At 44.2% G+C, this 14,700-nt stretch overlaps 1 protein-coding gene across 7 annotated transcripts in view; it reads right to left on the reverse strand.

Moving 5' to 3' along the window:
* The window catches only part of AGBL2 (ATP/GTP binding protein like 2), a 34,771-nt gene that overhangs the window by 4,565 nt on the left and 15,506 nt on the right, over positions 1-14,700 (reverse strand). For 5 of the 7 annotated variants that reach the window (XM_019802204.2, XM_019802203.2, XM_011228000.3 and 2 more), the window contains 8 exons: positions 13,128-13,910; positions 11,299-11,455; positions 9,217-9,343; positions 8,516-8,616; positions 7,353-7,483; positions 3,810-3,876; positions 1,705-1,827; positions 1,107-1,214 (listed from right to left, as the gene is read on the reverse strand). In XM_019802204.2, coding sequence (XP_019657763.1) covers positions 1,107-1,214; positions 1,705-1,827; positions 3,810-3,876; positions 7,353-7,483; positions 8,516-8,616; positions 9,217-9,343; positions 11,299-11,455; positions 13,128-13,910 — 1,597 coding nt within the window. Of the gene's footprint in view, positions 1-1,106; positions 1,215-1,703; positions 1,828-3,809; positions 3,877-7,352; positions 7,484-8,515; positions 8,617-9,216; positions 9,344-11,298; positions 11,456-13,127; positions 13,911-14,700 lie in introns of those variants that run through there. The other 2 variants (XM_019802205.2, XM_019802206.2) reach the window with 2 other exon arrangements.

Raw genomic sequence — 14,700 nt, forward strand, 5'->3', positions numbered from 1 at the left:
CACGCCCTGAGGCGAAGGCAGACACCTAACCGCTGTGCCACCCAGGCGCCCTTACTTTAAAAAATTTTTTAACACCCCCCCCCAAAAACCAAATCAGAAGGAAACCTATGGAATGAGAGAAAACATCTGCAAATAATGTTATTCAGTCCTTAAAAAGAAGGAAATCCTGCCATTTGTGACAACATGGATGAACCCAGAGGGCATTATGCTCAGTGAAAGCAGCCAGAGAGAGAAAAACAAATACTGCAGGGTATCACTTATGTGTGGAACCTAAAAAAAAGGTCAAATTCATAGATACGGACAGTAGAATGGTCGTTGCTGGGAGTGGGGGAAATAGGGAGAAGATGGTAAAAGGGTATAAACTTTCATTTATTAAAGAAAAAAAAGTCAATAGCCAAACTATGGAAAGAGGCCAGATGTCCATCGACAGATGAATGAATAAAGAAGTGGTATATATACATATACAATGGAATATTACGCATTCATCAAAAAACGAAATCTTGCCATTTGCAACCACGTAGATAGAACTAGAGGGTATTATGCTAAGCAAAATAAGTCAATCAGAGAAAGACAATTATCATATGATCTCACTGATATGTGGAATTTAAGAAACAAGGCAGAGGATCATATGGAAAGAGAGGAAAAAATGAAACAAGATGAAACCAGAGAAGGAGACAAACCATAAGAGACTCTTAATCTTAGGAAACAAACTGAGGGTTACTGGAGGGGGAGGGGGGCGGGGGGGTGTGGTGGCTGGGTGATGGGCATTGGGGAGAGTATGTGTTGTGGTGAGCGTTTGGTGTTATGTAAGACTGATGAATCATAGACCTGTACCCCTGAAACAAATAATACATTCATTATGTGTGAATTTAAAAGAATCATTAAGAAAACCAAACGAACCAAAAAAAAAAAAAAGAAAGAAAGAAAAAAAAAAGTAACTACTTGAGGTGGTACATGTGTTATTAAACTCAGCGGTGGGAACCCTCTCATGGTGTGTAAATATATCAAATACCACATTGTACACTTTAAATATATTACCAAAAAAAGTTTTGATAAATTTTCCATGAATGAGTTTAAAAAAAAAAAAAGGCAAGCAAAACTACTACCTCATTCAACCTTGGTTTTTCATTTCGCATTGTGGAAGAACTGGCATTCTCTGAATTTCTGAAAAAGGTAGGCTGTTTTTGCAGAGTAGAAGCAAACCCTGCCCTCTCCTGGAAGGATTGAGTACAAAGAGAATATTTTTCAATTGATCCATTGCAATTAATCTATTCATAATTGACCCAATTCACTCAACAGTAAAACTTCCATGTCTGAAAGCATTTTCATCATTAGGAAGCAGGGGGCATGGCGTGGGGGTGGCAGCTGGGAGGAGACTGGGAAGGGGCCCGGCATCCTTATTCTGGACGAGGCCTGACACCTCAGCTACCCCGCAAGTCTGGACTGGCTCCAGCCACCACTTCTCCAGTAACCACCATGGTCAAAACCCATGCCCGAGTGTAGTAAAGAATCTGTGGGCCGAGGCTGAGATCTGCTCAGAGATGTCCAGAGGACCCATGAAAGAGCTCTGAACTCAAAACAGCTTCCTTCTATCCCATTCCACATTCCCTTTCTGGTTTAGAGTAAACTTTATCCCCTTGGCCTGCTCCCTCCATGGAATGCTCTTTGACCACAGAGCAGAAGTAGGCAACAGGGCCTTCTTACCAGGACATCGTCTGTTAACTTTAACTCCCTCATCAAATTATTTTTCTGATACTGTTCATTTCGCTGTTTCCTCGTCTGAAGTGGCTTTTTTTTTTTCTTCTTATACATCTTCTTTTGAGTCACCTATTCCAGAAAGCACAGAGAAAGTCATCATTGAGGATTCCAGAGGTATGCCCACCCACATGAAGCCCTCTTCCACACGACACTCAAGCCACGATGGCTAACCCAGTACGTGGGCCCCATGGTGCCGAACTGCTGCTGGTTAGGGGAACAAACAGCTGAGTTACCTCCGTAGCACAATCCACTCCCCATTTAACATCCCCAAATCCCACTATTACAGGTGTACCACCAAAGGGGCAACTATACCGATAGCCAAGTATCTGTGTTTCACAATATAAAACCAGATTACTTATGGCACTGATGTCAGCTACAGATACTATTGATAATGAGGTGTGTTGTTAAAAGATTCAGTTTGGGGGCGCCTGGGTGGCTCAGTTGGTTAAGCATCTGCCTTCAGCTCAGGTCATGGTCTCAGGGTCCTGGGATCGAGCCCCACATTGGGTGCCCTGCTTGGCAGGGAGTCTGCTTGTCCTTCTCCCTCTTCCTCTGCCCCTCCACCTGCTCATGTTCTCTCTCTCTCTCTCTCTCAAATAAATAAAATCTTAAAAAAAAAAAAAAAAAGATCAGTTTGGCTGGGGTGCCCAGGTGGTTCAGTCGGTTAAGCTTAACTGCTTAAGATTCTCTCTCTCTTCCGCTCCCTCTGGCTCTCCCTCCTCCCCCTCAACCCCCCGCCTCCATTCACCCTCTATCTGAAAAAAAAAAAAAGAAAAAACTTTTTTTAAAAATTTAAAAGATTCAGTTAGGCTATTACCACAAGGTGGCTTTAATAATTAAGCAAGTGAATCTCGGGACTAATTATCCAGGGACCTATGGTGTGCTGAAGCTTATACTGATGTCGTCGTAAATCCAGCTGAAAAACTTATAGGGTCCAGTCTGATTGGGCTGAGCTGCACCTGACACAGCCTTAAGCTCAACTTATGATGGACGTATTTCTTCACGCAACCAGGAAATCATGTGCCTAAGGAACCACAACAAATATTTTGTTGTTTCTAAAGATTTATGTCATCTATATAAGAAAAAGTCTGTGAACAAGATAGGGCAAAAAAAAAAAAACCCTTAATATATGAAAGTATAAAAAACTATCTACAACAACGTGAATAAAGAAACACTTTTTAAGAACGTATGGGTCAGACTGCCTGGCTGGCTCAGTCGGTGAAGCATGCAATTCTTGATCTTGGGGTCGTGATTTCGAGCCCCATGTTGGGGTACAGAGATATAAGTATAAAAATAGTACCTTATTTTTTTAAAAAGATTTTATTTATTTATTTGACAGTGAGACAGCCAGTGAGAGAGGGAACACAAGAAGGGGGAGTGGGAGAGGAAGAAGCAGGCTCCCAGCAGAGGAGCCCGATGTGGGGCTCAATCCCGGAACGCCGGGATCATGCCCTGAGCCGAAGGCAGACGCTTAACGACTGCACTACCCAGGCGCCCCCCCAAAATAGTATCTTAAATAAATAAATAAGTATGGGTCACTTTTAACAACCTCTACCTCTTAAGATGGCTTTCACTTTTAGTTAAACTTCTTTTTTCATTTTAGTAAACTTTGTAATAAACATGGAGTCCTCACATTTTTTCCCTTACATTTTCCCCTAGTTTTTAAAAGGAAAGTTATAAAGGATAAAATGAAAGACTCCAGGGCAGGGTAACCAGTTAGGATACCATTGCTATATTTTCTACAAATTTTATTTTATTTTTAAAAAATATTTTATTTTTTTATTTTGACAGAGAACGAGAGAGAGCACAAGCAGGGGGCGCGGCAGGTAGAGGGAGAAGCAGGCTCCCATAGAACAGGGAGCCCAATTCGGGGCTTGATCCCAAGACACTGAGATCATGACCTAAGCTGAAGGCAGATGCTTAACCAACTGAGCTACCCAGGAGCCCCTTTTCTACAGATTTTAGCTGGAACATTCCACCAAATGATCCAGGAAGGTCATACTTTCCTTATGGCTGCTACTTCCTGGGGGTGAGAGTCTCTACCATCTTACCTCATGCGCTATGTTCAGTAGGTGAACAGGGAGACCATCTGAGAGGGAACTGTCAGAACCACTGGTGCTGTTTCCAGAAGGAAAGAGGAAAATGAAATACCATTATTACTGTCTAGGAACATTGACCAGACCAGCAGCATGGGATTAGGATATCCTGTCTGCTACTTGCCCCCAATGCCTGCATTTCAATGACTAAGAATTCTTGACAAGCACGTTCATTCATTCATTCTGAACATGTACTGCATGCCAGCCAGTGCATCAAGCACAGAGATGAGTGGCAGAGCCCCTGACCCCAAGGAGTTTGCAATCCATGTGGCAAAGTAAATACTGGCCAGTTGGGCAAAGCTGCCCTTGGCAGTGACCGTGAGAGGCTGGAAGATTCTTAGTGTGCCATGGACAATACCAGGGGACTGTGATTTGTTTGAAAGCAGGATTTGTTTCATTCATTCCTGTCTGGCCAGTATCAGTTCAGACAGCAAGGATCCTACCAGGTACTCTCTAAAACTGTGTTGAATATATACAGAAACATATTTGATAACAAGGAATCTGTAGGTCGAGGACCAGGAGTATTACTTTCATTATCCCAATTCCTGCTTCAAAAGTTGTGGATGCGTGTCCAGCCTGATTGAAAGTCTTCCCCCACAAATTGTCAGCCCCCTGCCTGCAGGGGCAAGGATGAACGAGGGCTCAGAAAATCCACCCTTGCTGCCTTTGTCACATCCATTGTTCAAGCGTCACATTATGTTTGCCCCTTTCCTGGGGGGTGGCTCGCTGGAACTGGAGCTGTGCTCTGCCACATGGCCTCCATGTATAAAAAAATGTCTTAGGCACAAAACTCAGATCTCCTGGGAAAAGATGGCATTTCAAACCATTCTTTTGCTCACGCCTTTCATCCTGTTCATGCTCCCCCTCCTTCCCTTCGGTGCACAATGAGGAACCCCACCGTAAGACAGCGGGAAGAAAGCCTTCTTTTCTCTGATCTAATTCCCAATTCCCTGTTCTTGAAAGGCTTTTCTAGTCTGAAGAGCAGCCTTTGAGGCCACTGGATAATAGTCTCTGAAGTCCCTTTCGGAGATAACAGAAGACTTTAATAAACAGGATAAAAGCAGTCGATGCAGTGTGCCCCAGGAAATGCTGAAGATCATGTAGGTGCACACCCAGGGCACACTCAAACTGGGCTTGGACATTCAGTCTGCTTTTCTGCGTCATGGTGAGAATGGACAGGTGGAGCCCCGCGGAGGCTTGTGATAGCTGGCTTCCTGATGCAGACGCCGGCAAACTGGTTTCAATAATTCTTCACTGAATGTATCAGAGCGCCCCTGCTGAGCCAGCTAGGATGCAGTCTCCCTGTTTCTGAGTTGACTCCCCAGGGCTCTAGCCTAATGGGTTGACGTGCAGGGGCATTTTGTTGTTGAGGCTGAGAGTGAAGCGTGGTTCGTGCAGTGATCCCGGAGGGCGAGGCAGAGACTTCTGGGAGAGTGGAGGAGGCAACTTGGTGAATGGGCACACTGCCTAGCCTGACGCTCTGATTTAAGGTTCCCAAGAAGACACTTGGGAGACTCAGCCAGCAGAACTGCTTCAGGGCCCAGATGTCGATGTGCCGCGTAGAGTAGGAGGGAGAGCCAGCCCCTTCGCCTGTCCACTGCAGTCTACAGCACCACCTCTGGCCGAGGACTGCCATGTCCAGCCCAGAAACCTGACTGAGACCAGCCAGGGGCAGGCTTGGGGCACCTTGGCCAGTAAGCTGGAGTAGAAGGTGTTCTTGCACACCTGTGAGACACCCCCCACCTGGGGGCTTCCTAAAATACTTGTGGAGATTACGAGGGTGGGGCTGAGATCCTACATTAATTCAACAAGTATGTATTGAGCTCTTCCTATAGACTGGGTACTGTTCTAGGTGCATGAGATACAGAGATGAACAAAATAAAGATCTCTGACCTTGTGGAACCCGTATCCTCATAGGGGGAGACAGACAATACATAATAAACACAATAAAGATGTAAATGACATCGAAGGACAGAGGCTTTGGGAAAAAGTAGAGCACCTCAGGGGGATAGGGAATGAATGGCAGGAAGGCAAAGGCTGGGAAGCAAGTGGCAGTATTAGAGTAACAGGGGTAGGCCATATTGAAAAAGTTGACATTTAAACAAAGACCTGAAGGAGGTCTGAGGAATGAGCCATGTAGATGTCTGGGGAAAGAGCATTCTAGGCAGCTGGGACTGCTAGTGCAAAGGCCCTGAGGTAGAAGAGGGCGTGGCAAATCTGAAGAAGAGTGAGGAGGCCAGTGTAGCTATAGCAGTGTGTGAGAGGGTGAGGGTGGAGGTTATAACGTATCAGGGGGCTAGATCCTATAACCTGGAGGCCATTGTGGGGTCCTGGACTTTTTACCTCACTTCCTGGCTCCTACTTATCTCTGTGACCTCTTAGACCTGTGGTATCCAGCTTAGACTTGGACCTCCTCTTTGCTCTAGCTGCACTTACTCCCTTGGGATCTCATCTAGTCTTAAGGTTTATTTATCTTTGTATTTATTTTTAAAAAATGTTTTATTTATTTATTTGAGAGAGAGTGTGTGCACACAAGCGGCGGGGGGGAAGGCCAGAGGGAGAGGGAGAGAATCTCAAGCAGATTCCGCACTGAGCAGGGAGCCCAATGTGGGGCTTGATCTCATAACCCTGAGATCATGACCTGAGCCAAAACCAAGAGTCAGATGCTTAACCAACTGAGACACCCCAGGACCCCTAGTCTCAAGTTTAAATATCATCTATACAATGATGATCCTATTTGACCTCTCCACTGAACTCCAGATTCATATATTCAACTGCCCATCCAACATCTCCATTTAGATGTCTAAAAGACATCTCAGACTGAACGTACCTAACACTAGCCTCCGGATCTTCACTGTGCCCCTAAACTTCTCCACCCCCTTTATCTTCCCCATCTCCGTAAAAGGTAACTCCATCTAACCAATTATGGGCTCATTCTCTTTCTCTTATGCTCCATATCCAATCCATAAGAAAATCCTAATGTTTGAGACTTCAAAATATATCTAGAATCCAACCAATTCATACACCCGCAACCACTACACTACTCAGGTCTAGACCACCATCTGTATTTACCTGTATCGTTGCAAGACCCTCCTAATGAATCTTGCTGCTTACGCCTTTCCTCTTCATGATCTCTTTTCCACATAGTAGCCAGGATATTCCTACTGAACTAAAACCCAAGTCAGAACATGACACTTCTCTACTTAAAACCTTCCAAAGGCTCTCCACCTCCCATGGAGGAAAAGACAAAGGGTTTACAATTAATTGCCTAAAGGCCCTACACATACTGCCTGCCCATCTCCCTAACTTAGAAATGAGGCTGTCAAAGAACAGGTACTCAATACATCGTTGCTGAAGAAATGAAATATATTTAAGTGTGCCATGCTTTAATCAGTATTTTGCACCTGAGGCTCAAAACCAATGAAACAATAGTGCAAACAAAAACAATTTAAAAATACAGAACTTCTCTGGTTTTTTTTTTTAAATGAAGTTTGTTACCTGGATTCAATGTCAGACAAAGAGATGTCACTCCAACTTCCTTCTAAATCCATATCTTGTCCGAGTTCATTGAATTTCTTATGGATCTCCTCTTGTAAGAGCTCTTTAAGCTCTGCTAAACACTGCATGAACTGTGGAAGTGAAAAAAAGAACATTTTTGATTATTCATTTATTTATTTATAAAATATTTACTAGGTATATGCTGAAAGGCACTTTATTTATTGCTGGGGACATGAAGATGGGTGGGCTGTCACCTCTGCTAGTAAGGACATGTTATCATACAAATTACATGAGCTGTAGGAACTGTTTCTAAGAAAGAACATCAAGTGAACACTGCTTTAGGCACTCTTCCCTGGCTCCAGGCAATAGTAAACTTTTTAAATAATGCAAAGGTCTGATTTATTTTATTTTTTTTGAACAGCAAGGGAGGAAATATTAGAATGGGGTTGTTCAGATTTTGGGCTACAGCAGATGAGATTTAACAGGCCGTGTTGTGCTCGAATTCTCCTTTAAATATGTTTTATTAAACAGCTGCATCCAGAGCCGTCTGTATCAGTGTCCCCAGGGCCATCTGAGAGGGGGCACGAGAGAGGAGTTAGATCGAGCCCAGGAGCGCAGACTCCCTTTTAAGAAGCTGAGCGATGAAGGGAAATAGAAATACCTTCCTGACTCTCTTCTAAAGAAACAAAACCAAAGGAAACCCGTGTATGAGTCAGGACAGGGACAGCAGAGAACACGTGTTGAGAGGACACGCTGAGAGGAAGAAGTAAGATGAAAAAACTGGAGGACACAGAAAAAGGAGGAGGGAACAAATGAGGCATGACCCTAGGGAGGCCATGGAGTGGGGGGCTGGCAGGTACGCAAAGGGCAGGGTTTGTTTTGGAGAAGAGAAAGGACTCTTGCTTTTCTGAAAAGCAAAGTGAGGGAGAGGTGTGCTGACAGATAGTCGGCATGAAGGCTTCCACCTTCTTGGGGAGTTATGAGGTCTTACCACTTACGGACAGTGTGCAGCCTGGGGCTTTCTTACTTCTATCGATAATAAAAACTTCAGAATGATATTAGGAGGAAAATAAAGATCACCTATAATCTCACTGGGCTGACCTTGAACCCATGTGAAACTGATCACAGTAGCATCACCACATTTCTTGAAAGCCCATTTTTACCTTGGTTCGGTCAGGATCACAGAAATCCAGAAGGGTGTCACAAACATGGTAACCTAGGGACTTTAGATCCTCAGTGGTAAAGTGAGTATCTCTTTTATTGCCTGAAAAAAAATCCATAAACATTTCTTATTGAATCCTAATGAGCAAATGCAATCTAATTTATGAATATCTCCTTAACAACACCACCTCTGATTCTAGAATATTGTGCTTCTGGACAGTCTTTCTCCCTCTAGCTCTGGTTTGGTTCAGAAGAATCTTTGACAATGAATAGGTCTGCAATTGTGATGGCCACAGTTGCTGAAGTTTTACTCTGTGGTAGGTGCTATGCCAAGGGCTTTACATGCAATATCTCATTAGGTAGGACCTACAAGGCGGGTACTACTGTTATTACCAGTTAAAAATTAGAGGTTCACAGAATTAAGTAACTCAGCCAGGATCACACCACTTGTAAATGGGGCTGAAAGTCAAACCCAGATCTGCCTGATTCCAGGTCCCGAGCAGCCACTACGCTATACCGTCCCGTCAAGTTTTACACTACTTTACGGCCTCCTATGTAGGTTGGTCAGATTTAGCAGAAGGCGCAGTTGGGAAAACCCTCTAGGTCAATCATCTCTCCAGCATTCAAAGGGATTTCATGCCCTCAGTGCTTTGCTTGGCTTCCCCTTGTCGTGCTGACCTATGACATACAGAAGAGAGCTTACCCAGGGTGGACCCTCCAAAGGTTGACTCCATGGTGTAGCTGTTGAGGATCCCCATGCGCCACATCACAACTCGGCCTGTTCCTTCCTTGCACTTTTGCACCTTAAAGTTACAACTATGAAAAGAGAACTAAAGAGAAACCCAAGCCCTCCGTTAAACATAAACTGGCAAACATATGATGCCTAACATTCATTAATACGATATAAGGATGGTTTCCTGGGGGTCTATATATTATTTCCTAAAGTATGTCCCATAAAATAGTACTTCTACGGGATGTTAACAGGTATTACAGAGGAGAAAATGAGTTCTGTGGTCATGTTGGTCAGGAGGAGGAAGGACTAACCAAATTACACAGACTTCCTGTGCAGGACCTCTCAGAGCATTTAGTATGTTATCGCAGACTGTGAGTCTCCAAAGGGGAGAGAGTAGATTCTATTTCTTACTGCCCGTGACCTTTTTTTCCCTTCCCCACCTTTCCCCGGGACATTTTGCAGGACTAGGGTGCCTTGAACTCCTGTTTGGGAATGCTGGCTTACTTTGGCATTCAAGACACTAGCTGACTTTTCTAAGGTTTATTTCTACCCCTCCCCAACTTGAGCCTTTGGATCCAGTTGGGTTTATCCTCTATCTAGGATTCGGGTATGCCTCACCCCTGTAATCTCTGCCTGGAATTCTCACTCCCTCTTACATAATGTTCTCGGCTTGGAGTTCAGTATCCTCCATTGTCTTTTATGACCACCCTAACCCTCTTTCCTTACCTGGGCTTTGTAACATATACTTGGCACCCATCCCAACCTATCTTATCCTGCTGAAAGTGCTTTACAGTTGGTAGGTATCTCACCACCTAGTGGTTTTTAAGCCATGCACCTTGGGATCCAGGGGTTCTACTGAGGAGCCTCCCACAAGGACTGAAGGAGGCAGAATGGGCAAGGTTCCAAGCCCTCTGTCTTCAATTAGGGTAGTTCTGCTTTTAATTGGTTTAGATACTGGGTTTTGGATATCATTTAAAACATTTATTTTTTATTATTATTTTTTTACAAGACACATATTTGGATGTCATTTTATTTAAAGAAAGAGATCCCTGGGGCTCCTGGGTGGCTCAGTCAGTAAAGTGTCCCAGGTGCCCTCTACACAGAGTGATTCTTAAAGTCACACCTTTCTAACTTCTCGAAGTCCCTTTCCAAAGCAGAAAATTTTATGTGGCCAACAGACACATAAAAAGATCCTTAACATCACTCATCATCAGGGAAATACAAATCAAAACCACAATGAGGTATCACCTTACACCCATCAGAATGGCTAGACTCAAAGACAAGAAAGGATGTCTCTTTTGGCGAGGATGTAGAGAAAAAGGAAACCTCATGCAGTGTTGGTAGGAATGCAAACTGGTGCAGCCACTGTGGAAAGCAATATGGAGGTTCCACAAAAAATTAAAAATAGAATCACCATATGATCCAGTAACTCTACTACTGGGTATTTACCCAAAGAAAACAAAAACACTAATTCAAAAAGATAAATGCACCCATATGTTAATTGCAGCACTACTTATAATAGCCAAGATGTGGAAGCAACCCAAGTGTCCATTATTAGATGAATGGATAAAGCTGTGGTCTATATCTACAATGGAATATGACTCAGCCATAAAAACGAATGCTATCTTATCATTTGCAACAACATGGGAGGATCTAGAAGGTATAATGCTATGTGAAATAGAGAAAGACAAGTACCATATGATCTCACTCATATATGGAATTTAAGAAACAAAACAGTCAAAGAGAAAAGAGACAGAAAAGCAGAGTATTAAGTACAGAGAACAAACTGGTGGTTACCAGAGGGGAGGTGGGTGAAAGGATCTATGAAATAGATAAAGGGGATTAAGGGTATACTTATTGCGATGAGCACTGAATAATGTATACAACTGTTATTATATTGTAAAAACAAAACAAAAACAAAACCAGAGTAAATTCTTGAGGTCCAGGTTGCTGGGATTTATCTTAGACAATGAAAAGAGATGCAAAGTGGCGTATAGGATGCACTGAGTCCTTTTCTTCCTTAGTGGATGGAAAATTACCGTATGTGCTTACCTTATCTGGTGCGTTTTTGCTTAACATTAAAGGAAACACACGCTCGTGAAGCCAGTACGTGCGATCGTTGCTATTACAGCCATACAAGAAGATATTATTTTTGCGGCTGTGGCCATGGAAATCACAATACAAGAGAACCTCCCTTTCTTCCAGAAGCCTATTGAGGGGGGCAAACAAAGGACTCAGTGGCCATCCAAATGCATAACAATAATCAAGGATCTTTTACAGTCTCTTCTGTAAGTATGTCTGTTGCTACCATCCCTCTAAAGAAAATGTCAACCCCTTCAGAAGACCCTATCCCCATTGTCAGCCACTGCTGTAAACATGCTACCAGCACTCCTCACCCCTGCCAGTCAGAGGGACTTGAGAGGAAAATGCACCGATGTGGAGAGGGGTGGTGGATAGGCCTTGTGTGAGCTGACAAGGAAGTGGAGGAAATCTATTGAAAGAAACCCCACCCTGGGGCAGCCCTGGGGAAAAAGGGACAGAAGTAGAGACGCTATAAGAGTCCGGATGAAAACAAGAAGGAAAGCCTGGGTCCCTGACTTTCCAGGGCCCGTTTCTGTAAGGTTCAGTTCCTCTATCTCCTCCTCACCCAGGCACCTACTTAGTCTTGCAAACACGGTCACCTTCTCCATGATGATGATGATAGGAAGAAGAGGACAGTAATGCCACACACTTACAACATGCAGGGCACCGTGCTAAACAGATGACATGGATCCTCTCATTTAATCCTCGCAGCTAACCACCCAAGGCAGGCGAGCTTAGCCCCACTCTACAGGCAGAAAAACTGAAGCGCAGAGAGGTACAATCACTTCCAAGGTCACAGAGTCAGCCCATGGTAACACCAGGTCTCAAAGCCAGGCCTGTCTGACTCCCAAACACGTGCTCTTAGCCATTTTGCCCACCAGCCCCACACAACTCCCACCCTCTCACGCAGATATGATGAGGCGTGTCCGTCCATATATTCTTCCGTGCTGTGATTCCATTTCTGGTAAGGTGGGTGCCATGACACCATAGCCTTCAACTGCTTTCACGGAAGCTTGGAAAATATTAACTGATTTATTTACTATTCTCTCTTTACAAGAGGCAATATAAGAGGTAATAAAGAACTCAGACTCTGGAACCTGAGAGCCTGTGTTCAAATATCTACTCTTGTCACTTTTTAGCTCTATGACCTTGGGCAAGTTGCTTGACCTTTTGGGACCTTAATTTCCTCACCATTTACATACTGGGGATACTGACTGTGCCAGCATCAGATGGTTAATGTGAAGACTACATAGGTCCCTTGTGTAAAGCACTTGACTCTACACAAACACTGCCTAATTGTTAGGTACTGCTATTATTACTACACAGGCATCATGCCAAAGGCCTATAAACTTCTCTGACTTCTGAACTCTCCATTCCATTGTTTCACTTCTAAGTGAAATGCCTTTAGCTGAAATGTTGCAAGTTCAGTTTCAAACCAAAGATAAAACAGGTCTTGGGGTGCCTGGGTGGCTCAGTTGGTTAAGCATCTGCCTTCGACTCAGGTCATGATCCCAGGGTCCTGGGATCAAGCCCCACTTCGGGCTCCCTGCTCAGTGGGGAACCTGCTTCTCCCTCTGCCTCTCCCCCTGCTTGTGCTCACTCTCTCTCTCAAGTAAACAAACAAATAAAAAGATAAAACAGGACTTAAAAGTTTGAAACTGAACACACCCATATGACTGCAAACAGAGCAGTAAAGACGGTCTCCGAAGCCGCACCTGAGTCCTACATGAGAAGGGCCCTCACACCATCAGACGGTGCTCACAGCATCCGGAGGGAGATCAGCAGATAAAGGGACTCACCTTTTGATCATATTCCTGGTGTACCAGATGCAAGGGAAAGACTCCTTCAGAATGGTTTTATAATGCCTGTTCAAGTCCCTTCCCGCCAGTGAACACCGGTAATTCCCCACAATCACTCCATCTGGATTTAACATGGGAACCACTTTGAAGACAAAGATATCTCTGAGGAGATGGGCATCTGGGGAGCTGCTAAGGATGAAGTCCAAAAAGCCCTTCATGATCCATGAGCCATTACTTTCTCCAGGGTGGACTCGGGCGCTCAAGACCACAGCTTTCTTTGCTGCCGCCTCTTGCGGGGTCCGGGACGGGTTGGTGATGGTGAGCAGGTAGACGGTATTTCCTGCTAGGCTCCTGCACAAAGTTCGGAGTTTGCAGAACTGAGACTGGACGGGGCTGTTCGCCACTGACAGCAGGTAGCACTGCAAGTCCGTGTACGTGTACGGGTAGAAGTGTGCGAAGAAGCAAGTGTCCTGGTCATGTGGAAACTGAATGGTCCACGTAAGACAGTAAAAGGGCTGCTGCCCATCACGCATGTTGTTCTTGTAGTACCTGATTTCATTTCCTTCTCTCCTCCAGCCAATGTTGTGGGTGTTGGCATCCAACTGGGAGTACATGAGTGGCTTCATCCCTGTGGTATAAAGGCTCTTGGGTTTTAGCAAGTTGACAATGGTGAAGCGGTAGGTGGCATCTTTTCTAGTGTTCTGAACACGAAAATAAAACCACTGAGTGTGTTTGTTTGTGTACAGGTCAGTTCGCAAGGTGAGTTCATACTCATAGGTATCTCTGTCATGGAGAAAATAGAAGAGTATCTCTGTCACCCCACATCCCCCCCCTCAAAAAACAAGTCCAAAAAAGTGTTTTTTCCCCCTGGCAAAAACAGATCATATTACAACAGGAAAGTCAACTATATCAAGCCTTAATTCTCTAATTTACATAGTTCCCCAACTCATACTATTAGGCTGACCGAAATCTGGGTAAAGAAAGTTTATTTGGGGGGCGCCTGGGTGGCTCAGTCATTAAGCGTCTGCCTTCGGCTCAGGGCGTGATCCCAGAGTGCTGGGATTGAGTCCCAAATCGGGCTCCTCTGCTGGGAGCCTGCTTCTTCCTCTCCCACTCCCCGTTTGTGTTCCCTCTCTCACTGGCTGTTTCTCTCTCTGTCAAATAAATAAATAAAATCTTTTAAAAATAAATAAATAAAGTTTATTTGGGGGGTGCTTAGGTGGCTTAGTTGGTTAAGCATCTGCCTTGGGCTTGGGTTGTGATCCTGGGGACCTGGAATCGAGCCCTTGTCAGGCTCCTTGCTCAGCGGGGAACCTGCTTCTTCTTCTCCCTCTGCCTGCCGCCTCCCCCCACCACTTATGCTCTCTCTCTCACTCTCTCTCTGACAAATAAATAAAACAACTGAGCCACCCAGGCATCCCTAAATAAAATCTTGAAAAAAAAAAAGAAAAAGAATAATACGAATTATTAAAAATAATTAGATAAATCTGTGGTACTGCCATAGCAAAACATCTAAAATTTAGTAAGTGGCAAAAAGCAATTTGTAAAACAGTATGCATATCATTATTTTATT

The sequence above is a fragment of the Ailuropoda melanoleuca genome, chromosome 16 (assembly GCF_002007445.2).
Source record: "Ailuropoda melanoleuca isolate Jingjing chromosome 16, ASM200744v2, whole genome shotgun sequence".
NCBI classification, from domain to species: domain Eukaryota; kingdom Metazoa; phylum Chordata; class Mammalia; order Carnivora; family Ursidae; genus Ailuropoda; species Ailuropoda melanoleuca.